Source organism: Betta splendens, chromosome 17 (genome assembly GCF_900634795.4).
Source record: "Betta splendens chromosome 17, fBetSpl5.4, whole genome shotgun sequence".
Taxonomy (NCBI): Eukaryota; Metazoa; Chordata; class Actinopteri; order Anabantiformes; family Osphronemidae; genus Betta; species Betta splendens.
Genome location: NC_040897.2, coordinates 3,415,330 through 3,431,725, shown reverse-complemented (window position 1 = coordinate 3,431,725; position 16,396 = coordinate 3,415,330). Strand labels below are relative to the sequence as shown.

The 16,396-nt window shown below is 40.8% G+C and overlaps 1 protein-coding gene across 1 annotated transcript; it reads right to left on the bottom strand.

The window, feature by feature from the left end:
* Nucleotides 1-293: 293 nt before the first annotated feature.
* Nucleotides 294-16,396, bottom strand: paxip1 (PAX interacting (with transcription-activation domain) protein 1). The gene is made up of 23 exons (XM_055503836.1): nucleotides 16,192-16,396; nucleotides 15,030-15,164; nucleotides 14,671-14,714; nucleotides 14,467-14,530; nucleotides 14,276-14,386; nucleotides 14,006-14,081; nucleotides 11,531-12,052; nucleotides 10,810-10,922; nucleotides 9,906-10,689; nucleotides 8,655-8,749; nucleotides 8,276-8,371; nucleotides 8,041-8,178; nucleotides 5,943-6,064; nucleotides 4,915-5,099; nucleotides 4,702-4,745; nucleotides 3,951-4,018; nucleotides 3,754-3,856; nucleotides 3,425-3,593; nucleotides 2,913-3,013; nucleotides 2,612-2,746; nucleotides 2,177-2,252; nucleotides 1,062-1,121; nucleotides 294-583 (listed from the first exon to the last, which is right to left on the bottom strand). The coding sequence occupies exons 1-23, from the start codon at nucleotides 16,270-16,272 to the stop codon at nucleotides 567-569; spliced, it is 3,339 nt and encodes a 1,112-aa protein (XP_055359811.1). The 5' UTR covers nucleotides 16,273-16,396; the 3' UTR covers nucleotides 294-566.

The following is a 16,396-nucleotide window of genomic DNA, read 5'->3' as shown; positions in this document are numbered from 1 at the left end:
TAGACAATAAAATGAATGTTGATTAGAACCCGATGGAAGATTAGCATCTTTCAATGAGACCTGGCTGCATATGCACATATAATACAGGTACAGTAGCTGCTGGACAAATCATTACAGAGCTTTACTCACTGTGCACTGCCATACTTTCATATGGCAGATGCTGTCGTCCCTCTGTGTAAGTCTTTCACCAGGAGTTGTCACATGAACCTTTAACGAACCCTTTGGATGGAGGCCTTCAACGCTTCACTGCAGCATCTAGATGTCTGTTTTAATCCAAGATAATGACCAACAAGTTTTGAGAATCGAAATGTTTATTTATAAAAGCACCATGTGCAAGCCGAGACCTTTACACATGCAATTTGAAGAGGAAAATGGTTAAAATCCTTCATAATTTAAACATTTATTTCACAAAAATAACATCCACCTATTAATCCTTAATCGGGTAACAAAAGGCTAGAAAATTACAGGAAATATCTGCAAAGAAATAAAAACATAGAAAAGTTGTGGCTAGACTGTTGGCAGGCTCCTCCTGATCTGATCCTCCTTTGGCTGTCGTCACTTCAACATCATGTGAACTTATATGTGTGTCTGTTAAGGAATGTCACTGCAAATACAACCAGCAGTAGAGCTGCTTCTGTTTATGACAAGCAATAAACAAGTTACTGTTTATCTACATACAGTAAAACTAAATTTACCGTCTTAAAACAATTCCTCACAGTCTAATTTACCGGTAATATATTACATATATATATTTTTTATAAGTGAGTCAATGAGGACACATTTGGTCTGGACATTAGACATGGCTGCCTCCCACTCTAAATGTCCTCAGTCTACCACTAAGGACATTTGGAGGACAGTTGTGTTTGTGATTTTTTTGGTCATTGAATATAAATAATTATTAAACTTTGACATCAGTACACAACAACAATTTTGAGTTTATGAAAGTTCAAGCCAGCAAAACTAATATGGTCAATACTTGTTTGTTTGTTGCTCTTCGTAAGTTGGTAAATAAAACTATCAACAGTGGACAGTCAGACCTGTGATTGTCTGTAAAGGATATGAGTCGTAGTCGAGTTTCTGAGTGAGGACGCCTGTCAGGATGAACTCAGCGTTGTGGACATCTGGTTAGAGACAAAACGAGAAACACAACAGCAGAGTTAATGTTGAGATTCATGTTATCGTCCATTTGATGCTGCAGAAGTACATCTTTAAAGCTAGCTCCGTGTCTCCACCATCCCAGACAATGAGGTGGAAAAGCAATGTTACCAAAGCAAGACGGTGACAAGGGAGCACGTTCTGAATCCATTAACCCACGAAGCCTCACTAGACCTGAATAGTCCCAAAACTCACCTGTTACAACATGTCTGAACCACAGCTTCAGTACAGACACACCTCTTAGCTTGAAAGAGAGTCACTGCAGCTGACAAGACTACAATAAGATTTCAGTTAAATGATCACCTCACTCACAAAGATTACAAGGGCTTTAATTGATCCTAGCAGTGCAGGAAGTTTACCTCTGCATTTGGCCCACCACTTTAAGGGGCAGTGAGCAGCCATGTAGCGATGCCTGGGTAGCTAATGTGAAGCTTCCTCAAAGGCATGGATCGAACCGAGACGTTCTGCTTCCCAGGCTCATACTTTATGTACTAAGCTACCAGGGAACATTTTCAGAGAAAGACAGTAAACAAGTCTTTATCTGCCCTTCATGTCTATTTCAAGCAGCATTTGTGTGTTACACATTGAGACAGACTACCTGCCTCTTATACTCTTGATATGTTTTAAACGTTTGAGGGCACTCTAATCCACACTGTCCGTGTCAACGGAATTTAGTACAGAAGCTTAGTTGCATGGTCACATAATGGAAGACTGGAAAGGTACATCAATGAGACAATCAATGAGAACTTTCAGTCATCATTCAGAAAAAGTATTTCCCTATGCACAGAAGCACATAGCTTCAGTGTGTGAACTTATATTGTGTGACATAGCTGCAGAAACAGCCCAGGTGCGATGAAGAGCAGAGGGTGTGGCTGAAGCCCGAAGAGCTGTTTGGTTGGAGAAACCCCTTAAAAATTAGTAATTATACGACTAAACCTCAGATTTGGTCACACAGTGAGTCAGTTCAAGACATATACTGTACACATACTGTACAGCTCTGTCTCACGAGGGGGTCTCTTACCAATGTTTTTCATGAAGTATTCTCTACAGAGGTGGAGGTCATTGTCACAGGAAATTAAGATGATCTCTGGAAGGTTCTGCAACACAAACATAAACACGCACTTAGCTAAACTAAACCCAATATAAGGGGACATCTCATAACAAACAGAGCATAATGTTCCTCTGAATAATATATGCATAGTATTCAGTGCACATATTTTAACTGATCAAAAGTAGCTAGGGTCCATCCATGTGACAGCTGAGAATGGGCAGTGGATGGAAATTAGCCCCTTTAAAACACTGTAAAACAATCCCGGAAATGAAATGAATGAATGATGGAATTAAATACTGATATAAAACACATCCTAAAACAACTACTGTGTTGCATGTTGTAGACATTACCAGGGACACCCAGTGATTCTGAGGACATAAATCTAGCAGGGTACTTGCTGACAACCTTGTTCTGTTTATGCTCCATGATCTTTCTGTAGGACGGCTGTTTGGCCAGCAACTTTCCTCCAGCACTCTCTAGGATGGATTTCATGGTGCTGAGGCTTGGGCAGATCCCAGGAGTGAGATAAAAGTACTTCCCCTATATCCCCCATCACATGAAAGAGACCAAGACAAAGGACAGAAGGACAAGACATTAAACCCAGACCACTAAAAGGAGGCAAAAAAACTGTAGCAGAAGAACAGGTCCAATGTGAGTTGATTATGGGATATGCTGTTATAAAGATACAGATTTAAGTGAGGATCACCTTGAAGAGTGGCGCAGTGTGGGCTCTTTTCAGTGATTCTTCCAGACTGAACCCAAATAACACTTCTGCCTCAGCGTCCTTTAGAGTGTAACCATGTTCATCTAAAACACACACAGACACTTTGTCATTTGAAAGATAAAATCATGAAAAGCTAGCTAGCTATAGCTTTGAAGTGGACTCAACTTTGGTAGTAGGATGCATTACTTATTTTATAACTCTCTAGGTTTTCATAAAATGATTTTTGCAGTAAGGGGTTTATTCATAAACCCACATTCATAGACTTTCTGTTGGCTTCAAAATAAAATGATTTTTTGCTGAGTGAAGAACACCAGGAATCCAGCTGATATGGGCCAAGGCTTTACCTTACACATTGTACATTGTATGAACATTGGCTGAGCATGAACAGACCACAGACCCTTGACTGCTCACTGTGACATTACAGGTATCTTAATTTTGTGGTATAAAATAAAATGATAAAAAGTTTCTCTCGACTGATCAATTCACACACTCACCTACAAATGTCTTCCTCTTCCAGCTTTCATCAAGCCATTCTGGGCTGACGATGTGTTTGGCCACAGACATGGCAGTGAGGAACTTGACAGTGCGAGTCACCTTGCTAGCCACCAGGTGTGTGACCTGCTGACCACCGTCAGCTACTTCACCGCCTAAAGTCTGTAACTTCTGCAGGGAATGACAAGCCAAAGACAAACAGCATTAAACATTTCCATGTCATGGACAAGGTAATGTAAGAGATTATGACCTTATTCAATGGCCTTGGTTACATGTAGGAGCAGAATTTAATGCCACTGTGCTGAAACTAATAAGTCACAGCTGTTGTTACCTTCGTGTACTGTTGTACTTGTACAGGCTCAAAACCTGTGAACATAACATGAGGAGTGGACTCTGGAGGCAGCTTCTTACTAGGGGACTGCATCTCATCCAGTCTATACACACAAACATACAGTTCGATTAAAGTCAAAAAATGGTTAATCATCAGTCATTTCAACAGCTCGCGTTGGAGCAATGGTCTGAACTGACCTGGCCTTCTTGTTAGCAGGCTGGTTGGTGGAGTCCAGTATCTTCTGCTTCTGGTGCAGCTGGAGACTCTACATGTCACATCACACCAATATGTCCAGTAAGATCAGAAAGTTACGTAGCACAAACACTGTAGCATCATTTGCTGCCTGTTGTCCATGAGGTTGTCTAATCAGTTACATCATGAATTACTGTAATGTAGTGGTTTGTTTCTGTTTATTGTCAGGAGTGGAATACACGTGTGAACTACAGTTTCACAACCATATGAGCTGATGACAAACACTGAAAATGATGCACGTGTAGAGGAGCTTTATCCTTCAGCACAACAAGAACCCAAATCTCACATCCTCATCAGAACAAGAATCAAGTGCTTTATCTTGTCTTTTCTTACATATCAAAGAACCCCACACTTCAACGGATGTAAGCTTTTTAGATTCTCTGTATGTTGCTTATTTGTTGGCAGGTTTTCCCAAAATTTGATTTGAAAAATATGAAAAACATCAAATCATGCTAATATCACATTCTTGACAATACATGGCCCTAAATATGACTCAGAATCCATTCACGGTGGTGACAGGTTTGTGTTACGATGAGCACCATCTACAGCCACCATAATGTAAGATTCGCTGTGTTTCAGCAAAGATGAGAAGCATGTGTGGAAACCATACTTTAACACCTGTACCTTTATTTAACTCTTCAGGCTTCAATGATATGAATAAAGTAAATTTAATTTAATGAAGCAGCACACACTCACCGCCAAAGCTTCAGGAAATACTTTAATCGGTGCTCTCCAGGCAGCTGCAGAGAAATACACAGTAAAATGAGGACAGTAATGTAAAAAGCCCAGACATTCTCTCTTCTTTCTAATTACTGGCTTGTGAATGATGCACCATATTCTCATTATTTAAACTTCTACTGAATACCATCCATGTAGAATTTTGATTATGAAATACTAAGCTGTACATACCCAGCAGGCTCTGTACTAGTTGTGGGTTAGGCACCAGTGGTTCAGGGTGTGTGTAGATGGAGTATCTGCTGTGATGAATCTGCCTCAGCGCTTCAAAGTTGCCCAGTAGTATATCACAGAGCCACTGTGCATTCACACACGGGATCTTCCACTCCTTGGCCTTTTCGTACTTAAGCCCACTCGGTCTGTAAAGAGATCAGCATGACAACCAATACTGTGACTGGCAATTTATGCTGATTTATGCTTATTTAGCCACAGATGTATCTAAAATTACTAACAGAGCTAAAATAAGCACTCTAACAGCACAATCAAACCTATTAGGTTGCCTATTATACCAATACATTTACATTACAGCTGTCACCTTTTACAAATGTGTCAAATTATGAACAAATGTGTCCCCCTGCAACAAAGCAGCATTATTGGCCTGACTGAAAAGTAAGTCTAACATCTCACATTCTTTTAACAAAGTATGTGTCATGACAACAGGTGAAATTTAACAGCTTTAAAGTAAAATATACCATTTAGAACAAGATTTAATTGGTTTTAGCTTAATATTAGTTAGGATAAATGCTTATCTCCTTGACCAGAAGGTAGCACAGTAGAGAACATTTACAAGAGAACATGTAATGGGTGAACAGGGTGCCATGAGCCTTCAGTTTAGTAGCAGAAAAGCTGTTATTGATCATTTTACCAAGAAGTCAATGGGGAGGGCAGCAGGTCAAGCAGATAGTAAATTTTATTACTCCTCTGCTGAAGACATGACATCAAATGAGCCTCAATATGACTTTTAAATTTGAATGATAATTGTGTTTAAGATCAATGCTTATTATTTAAATAAAAAGGTGACAGCCCTAAATGGCATCCATATGTCCGTTACACCCAAGTGTGAATGTAAATTAAATTTAATATGAATTAATTATTACAATAATATTATAATCTATACAAGAGTTCAAATACGCTATTACTCAAGCACTACATGGAAATGCTGTCAGCAAACAGTGAGTTAAAGCCCCCTCCCAAAGTCTTACTCTTTACAGATGAGAACTGTATTACTGCGACACAAATATCCAGTGTATCTGGCACCAGCCAGGTAGGTCATCAGCTTCAGGTCGTCTCTATCAGCATCCACAAAACCTGTCACTGATATAATCTGTGTAAAAGAAATATTAGTTAGACTCGGATTAACTAAGATCCCAAACAGAATCAACAATTTTAAACACTCTAAACACCATATTTTGTTGATTGTATTTTTGTAGATAAGCTAATAAGAATATTAGCGTGATTGACATCATATCTAAACAAGGTTAATTATATTTTACATGAATGGTGAAGAATGAGCAAGAAAATATTGTAAACACCACTTCGTTATTTTAACAGATATAGAAAATGTTGTTCCTGGTAATTTGTCACCCTCTCATTTCATTACTATTTGCTAGGTTCACATTTCAGCTGGACTGTGGATGGTTGTAATGTGGGTAACTACGCTTCCCCTCTGAGGCGGTAAAACATCTTTCGAATGATTCTTTTTCCAATAATTTGAGCATACAAACAACTCAGATTGAGAAAGAAAAGGTGTTGCCTGTAAGATATAGCCAAACAATATATTTTTGGATAATATATTACTTGTTATACATTTATTTATAAATATTTCTTTTAAAAAGGTTCACGTGCTTTATGTTTGGATACTGTGTAAAAGCTTCATGCATTTAGTGTTTGAATGTTTTTGTAGTTATTCACCACCATGACAGATTTGAATTAAAACAACATAATTGCCAATAATATGGCATTTTAAATTTAGGAATTAGATTTCTAGTGCAATGTCAAAGTCCTGTCTGATACAAGATTTAACAGTCTTAGCTTTTGTTTTTTTTTAGACACTCGCTCTACAAAATGTTTTTTATGTGTAAGAGCTGTGGCCTAGGGCTGCGAGCTTTGATTAGAATTTTAACAATTACTTAAATCTGTAAAAACACAAGCAAAAAAGCATCTGACGTTAACGCTGGGTCCAAAGAAAATAAGTCTTTTGCCATGTCTCCAGCAGAGAGCGAGCTCAGAAAATAGCAATACAAAAGCCACAGTCATTAGACAAAGACAACACTGGAGGCACCATAATTATTTACGATTAAAAACCATGTTGGACTGAATGAAGCTGCTTACGAGTGTTTTGAATATTGCATTGCAATTGCATGTAGCTTTTACACAGCCTCTTAACTTTATGGGAAATCAGGGTTGTATGAACTCTGTACTCTTTGAAAATTCAAATGCCTCATTTGTCCTGAGTTAAAATAAATGAAACGAGAGAATGCAGGCAAAGGGGGACATGGTTAGCTGACCACATGAGCAGAGTCTCTAAGGAAAGTTGGTCAATATATAAACTGTGAAGTCCTCAAATAATAAAAAATAGTAACAAAAACAATAAAACTACTCTGAGAGAGATCCTAGTTTTAGCCTGTGAGTGCCTGAATCTTTCAAAGCCACTAGATGTCTGGATGACATGGATCAAATTGTCAGGAAATTATAACCAACAATAAGTAACGGTCTATTGTTGCTGCTTCTTTCTTTTGATTTTTCCCTTGATATCGCCTCTCTCTTGTTTGTGGCAGGACTTGTTGGGCTTTTTATTGAGTCTTAACCTTTCTTCTATTGGAAACCAGCACTGTATGAACAGAGGAAGCTAGCTGAAGCACTGTGGGAGACAAGCACCCCAAACTGTCTTCCCAAATAAAATAGCAAAATGAAAACCAAATTGATAGAGGTCTGCCAAACAGACGAGAGCCCCGTCTGCCATAAAAGCTATTAAAATGTGTGTCATGGTTATGTTTAGGGGACAACAGGAGACGACTAAGCAACTGGCAGCAAAGTAAAAGCATCTAGCATCTCTCACACACACACACACACACACACACACACACACACACACACACACACACACACACACACACACACACACACACACACACACACACACACACACACACACACACACACACACACACACACACACACACACACACACACACACACACACACACACACACACACACACACACACACACAAATGTTTTTACTACAGCAATTCTTTAGCAACCCATTTAAGGGTAATGACCATTGTGATCATTATCTTACATGCTGACAGCATGGTTTGGCTCCAGGGGGAAAGGCGAAAGGCAGATGTAATGTACGATGAGGGGGAGCCATTCTCCTCTTCTTCAGCACAGTGTTGAGCCAGTGGGCAGTAACGCAGCGCTTCCCCTCTCTGAGTGCCTGTCAGATAATGCACATAAATAAACAGTGGCATCATTAAGGATTTGGTCGGAAAGTCTATTATTTTGTGACTGCTACACTTGGCACACATTCTTACCTGTAAGTACATGTTGCTGACCTGGCTCTCACACAGCAGGTGTGTGCAGCGGCTGTTAAGGGCAGGGTCAACAACACCTCCACATGCCTGGATGACCTGAGAAACAATCAACAATCAATAACTACTGTTACATACACATGTTGCACTTTGTGAATTGAGTAACACTACATGTCTATAGCCTGGCACCCATGAATCCTAGCAGCATGTATGACTCTAGCTTGTGCCAAGAGCCAGCTCAGCCCACAGTAAAATACAGAAAACATAGTGGTAGTTTTAATGTGATATTTGACTGGTGTAAGCTGCTGATAAGGTATTTTTAAACATCATACTGATCATCCTATGATCTTGTTTTTCCTGTATGGATTAATAAATGCCTTACCCTCTTCCATGTAGCCAAGAGTTGTTTGTCAGCCATATGTTCTGGATAATCAGCAATAGCGAAAACACAGCCCAGCAGGAAGCCATCCTGGGGGACTGAATCAGTATAAAAAGGAAATCTAATAAGTGAATCTTCTCTCACAAATAACTGAACATTTTACTAGAAAGCAATGGTTCTTTGTATAGCTCTCCCCATTTCAACCACCTACGTAGTTTACAGAAACACAAAGCCTCTGCTAACCCTAACCCCAAATATCGAAGTCATTTCCAAATCACTAGTTGTCAGGTTGACTTTGGACACTTTACGCATCTGTTAGGTTTAAATTGTCTGTAAGGAACCCCAGGCTTTCCCCTCTGTAAACACCTCCTTCATATTTCTGAAAAATCACAAGGCATTCCCAGTCCATCCAGAAGACCTAGTCCCCTAGACCTCAAGACTTCTTCCTGTTGAAATGACCAGAACATCAGGTCAACATTCAGGAGACATCAATAACAGATGCCCAGGAACTGTCCTTCAACCTGAAGAGAGGAGGCATTCCTTTTCCAGTTGAGAAGCATGGCCTTAGATTTAGAGGTTCTAAGTCTAATTTCAGCAGCTTCACAGCTGCGATTGCTTCAGGACACAAAAACAGATCGTCCTCATTCTACATATCAGCAACATAATTGTTGACATCTTCTCAGGAGTAGAAAATATCTTAGATAATTGTTTGATACTTTATGAAAACGCTTGATGTGTAATAATTTATGAAGTCCATAAAATCATCACTGCTGAGATTTAAGGAGATCATTACTGTTGAGATTTAAGGAGATAAGGGTACAGAATAATATGGCACCTAACAGCAATCGTTGTGTCACATGTGTAAGGAGGAGACCCTGTTATGTTTAACTGCAGTGTGTTTAATGGACCTAGATAAAGCAGGAGGGTGGGCGTGCAGCTTCTACGTCAAAACACTAGAGCTGGAGTGACCTGACCTACGGGAAGTGGGGGTCTAGCGGGGAGCTACTCCGCCTGAGTAAAAAAGGAGGCAGAGCAAAAGTGTCCTTTGTGTTGAGATTATGATCAAATATAATTATGATAAAAAAATAAAATAAAAATAATGAAACCCTAAAAAAACCCTAGAAGGACAAGGGGATAATCTGGTGTCCGGGGAGCTGAATCCCACCCCCTGAGCAACAGGTATATAAGGTGATGCTGTGACCAAATATTCTCCACATATCAAACAGGTACCATGAGTTCACTAGCTCTACTCACTGTCTTGTCCAGGTTCATGTCCAAAAAGCTGAGTGACTTGAGGTGTCTGCTCAAGCTGAGGCTGCAGCATCGTGTGGTGGTGGTGGTGTTGCTGCTGCTGCTGCTGCTGCTGCTGGTTCTGCTGCTGCTGCTGCTGCTGCTGCTGCTGCTGCTGGTTCTGATGATGCAGAGCCTGCTGCTGCGCATGTTGCTGTTGTAAGAAATTCTGTTGTTGTTGTTGTTGTTGTTGTTGTTGCTGCTGCTGCTGTAGATGCTGCTGGTGCAATTGCTGTTGATTCTGCTGTTGCTGTAACATCTGCATTCTTTGCTGCTCTTGCAGCTGGAGCTGTTGCTGCTGCAACTGCATCTGCTGTAAACCAGGCCGTAGGAGCTGCTGGGGTCGCAGCTGCTGCTGAGAGAAGTTGTGCTGTTGCTGTGAAAACATCTGCTGCTGTTGAATCTGCTGCTGCTGCTGCTGTTGTTGTTGTTGTTGTTGCAGAAACTGCTGCTGTTGCTGCTGGGGCAACTGTGAAAACCCTGGTGGCTGCTGTTGGTGTTGCTGTTGGTGATGTAGCTGTATTATCTGATGCTGCTGTTGGTGATGCATCATGGGATGCGGGTGCTGGGCACCCTGGTGTGATTGTTGTTGCAGTGACTGTTGCTGCTGCTCTCCTGCGAAATGTTGTCCGGTAATTTTGGGCTGATTGAACAATAGACGACTGGAACTGTTAAGTGTCTGAGCTTGGCTCTGACTGGGCTGCAGCTCTAATGTCTTTGTCTCATTGGCTGTTAGATTTTGGATGATCTGCAATCATACAGAACAAAAACAAACAAAACCATACACATGTTTATAATATTTTATTTTGCATTTGTCACTAATCTGTGACCTAAATTAAATGTGTAATGAAAAAAAGGAATATCTTACATGTGCTACGTTAGCAGATCGGTTGGCTGGCTGCATGTCAGAGTTGTTAGTAATGTTGCGAAGGGTACGAGCAGCTGAGCTCCACCCAGGGATGTTGTCTGAAGCTGGTAAACCTAAAAAACATCAACATGACATTTATCTGCCTTCAAAGATTAAAAAGATAAGGATAACAATACCAGACCGTTTGCTGCTGCGTTTGCTTTACCCCGAACACAGCATATATTTAAGCCAAGGTTATATGGATGTTACTAGATGAGAGGTGAAACATGCCTAGGAATAAAGTAGTCCAGTTGCTTCCAGATAATAATTCAAATTATTGCCAAAGGCGGGTCTTTCAAAGAAGCATTAAATCTTCAACAATCACATAAAAACTTTAAAGGCTGTATATTTACTAATTATTATATACAAGTTAAAGACCTGTATGAATTAGCTAAATACTTTGAAATGCATTTATAGAGTAAGGTATAAAAACATATTGCAAAGAACATTTTCCAGAAAAGAACATAAGGACTTTATACAGTCAGAATTAATTAAAGCTATGTTTTATGATTAATAAAGTTAATGGGTAAATAACATTGTATTTTAACATGATAACTGATAACACAAAAACAAGGCTGAGGTTTTCTCATCTGTGCCCTGTGGTGTCGCTGGGTTCCTTTTACTATAGAGCGTATGGGCCAAGTGAACCTAGAACGTGTTTATTGGTCATGGCGTTACTCACCCTGCTGTGTGCTCATCGTAGCAGCTGCGCTTGCCTCTGCAGGAATGGCTCCACTACTGGGTACAGGTGGCACAGTGGTAGCACACAGGTCAATTAGCCCACTGCCTGAGGCAGACACTGGATCTTTGCTTCCAGGAGGACCCCCGCGCGATTTTACTGCACTGGCTTGAATAGAGGGTGTAGGATTGATGATTTCAGCTGGTGTCCAGTTGAGGTTGGTACCTTCCTTCTCTGTGGAGGAGTCGTCATCAGAGTCGTCAAACATGCGCTCACTGCAGCGCACTGGTTTGTGGGAGGACGAGGATGAGACAGAGTTCAACTTTTTGGGTCCTGGCCGTCTCCGGGGGCTTGACTCCTCACCAGACGAGCCACCACTAGACAGATGAGACCGCTGAGGGCTGTAGCTTCCCTCTGAACGGGAATTCTGGTCATAGGAGTCCACTTCACTCTCATCTTCCTCCTCTGCAGACTCGATATAAGTAAGCCTTGGTTGATACAGCGCCTCATCCTTCCTGGTTTTGTCTAAAAAGGTTTATTGGGACAACTTTTTAAATGACAAACAATAATTGGTCGCTTCTTGCTTTCGGCATACAATGATAATAATCAAACCTAGTGAATTTAATTTAGTAAAAAGAAAAAAAGCCAGTCATTGAATCACATCAGCAGTCTGTTCTCCGAGGCAATGATCACCACAAACCTATTCTTATAATTGGACCTTACAATCATGACGAAGTATCTGAAAATGACAAAGTTGCAGAGTGGGTGACTGGCCTCAGTGAGTGCTAAGGCAGAGACACCACCAAACTCTCAGCAACCTCCAGTCCCTTCATTCTCAGTTGCTAAGACGGCCGTGACACAAACTTCATCAAAATACAGCAATCTCACATGCTGCTCACCTTATGGGTTACGTTATAAAGAGCTGTAGGTGGTGCTGAACTTCGTCACACAGTCCACTCACAGTAGATAACTAATACGATGCCCGTACACTAGACTTAGAACATAGTAAACTGATTAGTGTGTGGGGATATGGTGTCAAATATACAATTTTTCTTTACTTTAATAGAGCCATATGTTGGAATCTAGACATTTGCTTGATGTGAATGAATGAACTGTGGGAGCAATTATTAGAAAACGAAAGACATACAAGACCACTGAAAATCTCCCTCAAAGTGATCATAAGAATAGTGAGCAAAAATGGTGAGCAAAAATCCCAGAACAGCATGAGGGGCCCTGGTAAATGACCCGCAGAGAGCTGAGACCAAAGTAAAAAAGGCTACCATCAGTAACACTACGCCGACAGGGAATCAGGTCCATTAGGATTTCAAGGTCCTGAAGTGGCCTAGCCAGTCTCCAGACCCCAACACTATAGAAAATCTGTGGAGGGAGTTGAAAGCCCATGTTGTCCAGCGACAGCTCTAAAACATCACTGTTCTAGAGGAGATCTGCAAAGAAGAATGGGCCAAAATACCAGCTACAGTGTGTGCAAACCTGGTGAAGGCCTACTGTACAGGAAATATTTGACCTCTGTCACTGTCAACAAAGGTTATATTACAAAGTTAAACTTTTGTTACTGACCAGATACTTATTTTACAAAAAGGAATTCATAAATAAATTCTAAAATCCTACGAAGTGATTTCCTGGAATTTTCTTCCACATTTTGTTTCTCATAGTTTAAGTGTACCTATGATGAAAACTACAGACCTAAACTACAGACTTGAGTGGGAAAGCTTGTGGGAAAAGTGGGACAACTTGCACAATTGGTGGCTGACTAAATACTTTTTTGCCCCATTGTATATTATTTATATACTTTTCCTGAATAAGCAAAACTGCAGCTTATAAACTGCTGGACAGGTGAATGTGAGTTAGACCTTAGCAGTTGCTTTATGTGAATTAACTTCTTGCCCTTCAGCACTGTAACATAACAACATCATCCTCACTGTGTTGGCTGAGTCCCAAGCACAGCAATGACACAAATGTGGTATTTAGCCTACATAGACACAGAACAAATGCTTCGATTTGCTCAGAGCAATACGTAGCAGTGGGAGTAGGTGGCAATGAGCCACTGTTCCCATTAGTGCCACGAGAAGCTCACCCCCACTCCTTCACATGTACCTCAGCTAATCACCCACATCTATGCATCACATAGTTGAAATCATATTGAATTCATTCAGCATTTCAATTTCTAGATGCTGCTTGATGAGCACTTGGTGTCTTATATTGACAAGAAGAAGTAGTAAAACAGTATGTTTGACCTTTTAACATATGCTCTGCCATGAGCATGTGTCCCAAAATGAAACATATGACAAATAATACAAATAATGCATACAGATTTGTTTTGGTCTGGAGCAAAAGTAAAAATTCTTAGTGAAGCAGTGAAGCAACAGCTTCATGAGGGTAACACAAGCGTATTGCAGTAAAGAAGTGTTTAAGTGCTACAACTGTACTATTATGCATGTGATGGGATGAGGGACTAACCTTTTACAGAGTCAGTTATCCAGTCCACGGTGACTATCTTGATGCCAGGGTGCTTCAGAGCACACTCAAACTTGGCCTGGAAGGCACAAAAATGCAGCAACTCACTAGTTCAAGGTTATTTGAACAAAATCATGACGCATGTTTAATATTATTTTTCAGTTGTGTATGTGTTCACATCACAAGTCATAACAAAGTATGCGTAATAAACCCTGGCTAAGGCAATGGCATGAGCCTCCTTTTACATGAAGTGCAGACGGGTCATACACTTACTCCTTTTGGTTCTTTCACCACCAAGTGGGTCACCTTCTTGTTAAGGTTCAGCTGACAGTCTCCTCCATAGAAGGTTACGTAAGCCCACAAAGTATTGAGATCATCTGGAAGCTGTATATAAACAATTAATATGCTTAACATGCAGGACAATTAACATGTTTATTTTCAAATGATGTTATGCATAGACTTACTCTGGGAAGGCAAGCTGTCACACCAAAGAACAACTGTCCTGATTCTGGGGAGAATCCAGTAACTCTGTGTTGATTAAGGTTATGGAAAAGCTCAGTGCAGCATCACATCTACTGTGGCACGAGGGATTGTACGGGTCTGAGCTTTTTTATTTTCTTTCACAATTTGGCACATAAATATTCTGTTTTAATGTTTTGCAAGGATACGGTAACAGGTCTCCACATCGAACTGACAGGATCACCCAGGAGGGCTGCAAAACAACAGTGAGTGTTTAGTCATGGTCCCGGTTTAGGTTAGTTTTGGCTTTAATTTATTACTTATTACTCCACAAGCTGTCAATATTAACAACCTCTGTTGTTAGGCATTAATTAAAGACCAGTAAAAACATTATGTCTGTTTGCCATCTGCAGGTTGTGTTTTAGGAACATACTGTGTTGCATTTACTGTACAGATATGAGAACAGATTGTTAGAACCGTCTACACTACATAAGAACACAGAGGAAAGAACTGGTCTGAACTCAAGCATTACAAGCATTACCTGGGCATGTGAACATACAAACCCTACCTTGACAACTGGCAGATCAAAGACCTCTCTTGATTCGCCAACCTCAGGGTTGTCCCCGTCCTCCGCAATGATGTGAGTGGCCAGAGCATTGTAGGAAACCTCCTTACCTTTTCCTGCTTTCAGCAGCTGCACCACCTTTAATGACAGCAGATTGTTTGACACATTTTGCCCAGTGTTTACTCTGGCAATATTTAACCAATTCCACAAGTTCTGCAGATCGCAATTTAACGCAACTAAGAATACAGTGAATGCTACAATAGCTTTTCAGACGAGCTTATGGGCTGAGGAGTAGGTTGTAGTCTCAAGTTTTTCTGCATCACAGAGAAAAGCAAACAATTATCAAAGTCATCTCAAAGTTTGGCAGACAATGCTAATTCATGTAACGTAAGTAGGGTGCCTCGAGAATGACACAACAGGCCCCTCTATTATTTCCATAAGAAATCTGTAAGAAATTAAAAGGAAGCCAAGGTATCAACAGTGAGGACGTATGGAGCTGTTGCCCTCTTGTGGGCCTGTTTTGCTTGTGCTGCTCTTGATTTACAGCTTTATGTTTTCAGAGAATCTAATTATTTTAACAGTCTGCGATGCAAGCACCTTTTTGGTTTTAGCATCCACAGGCGTTTCCTTCAGCACGTGCACGTTCTAGTTAGGCTTCTAAGGACAACTACTACGTTGTTGTCATTCTCAGTGTCAGACATGAAGTGTGGCTCTGAGCCACAGGTCTCCGGGACATACGTGAGAAAAGGCGCTTTGCGCCGGAGGCTGGAAGCGACACACCAGTTCTGTATGTGCTGCACATGTTGTCAGAACCTGTATGTATGTGAGCGAGAGACTTACTGAGTCTATGCGTCACAATAATCGCCAGTTGAGCGTAGCCTGCGCAATGACAGCTAACCCGCTAACAGCTAGCAAGTAACAAAGCTAAAACGTTACGTGAAGTCACTTGGGAACATGGTAGACTATCGGTGGTCAACGAGTAGCAAACACACACCACGGCACAAACCAGCAACCGTCACTTATTTAATAACAACCAGCTCAACACGTCTTATGGAGCACGTCGGGCTGGCTAGTTAGCTTCTCCAGCCGCGGCTACTTTGGATTGAATGGTGCTAGCATTTTAGCATGTTGCCAACTTACAACAAGCTAGCGCCATGGTTCTTACCTTTTGGTCAATGTCCCCAACCACGTAGAATTTCACGTCTTTGAAAAGTTCTAGGGAAAGCCTACTGTCCTCTTCAGTCATGACTGTCCATTGATATCACAAGATTCTCTCATTAACCAAGAATCTGAATAAAGTCACAGGATTAATGTGTCTGCAGATATGTGGGACACTACCCGGGACCGCTCTAGCGCCAAATTGCTGAGCG

What these genes read in the sequence shown, in the direction of transcription:
- paxip1 (XM_055503836.1), bottom strand. Translation starts at nt 16,272, where the DNA reads ATGACTGAAGAGGACAGTAGGCTTTCCCTAGAACTTTTCAAAGACGTG. An exon ending in CGATGTGGAGACCTGTTACC is followed by an intron (nt 14,531 to 14,670) that starts GTATCCTTGCAA and finishes TAATCAACACAG; the next exon opens with AGTTACTGGATTCTCCCCAG. An exon ending in TGGTGAAAGAACCAAAAGGA is followed by an intron (nt 14,082 to 14,275) that starts GTAAGTGTATGA and finishes TGTGCCTTCCAG; the next exon opens with GCCAAGTTTGAGTGTGCTCT.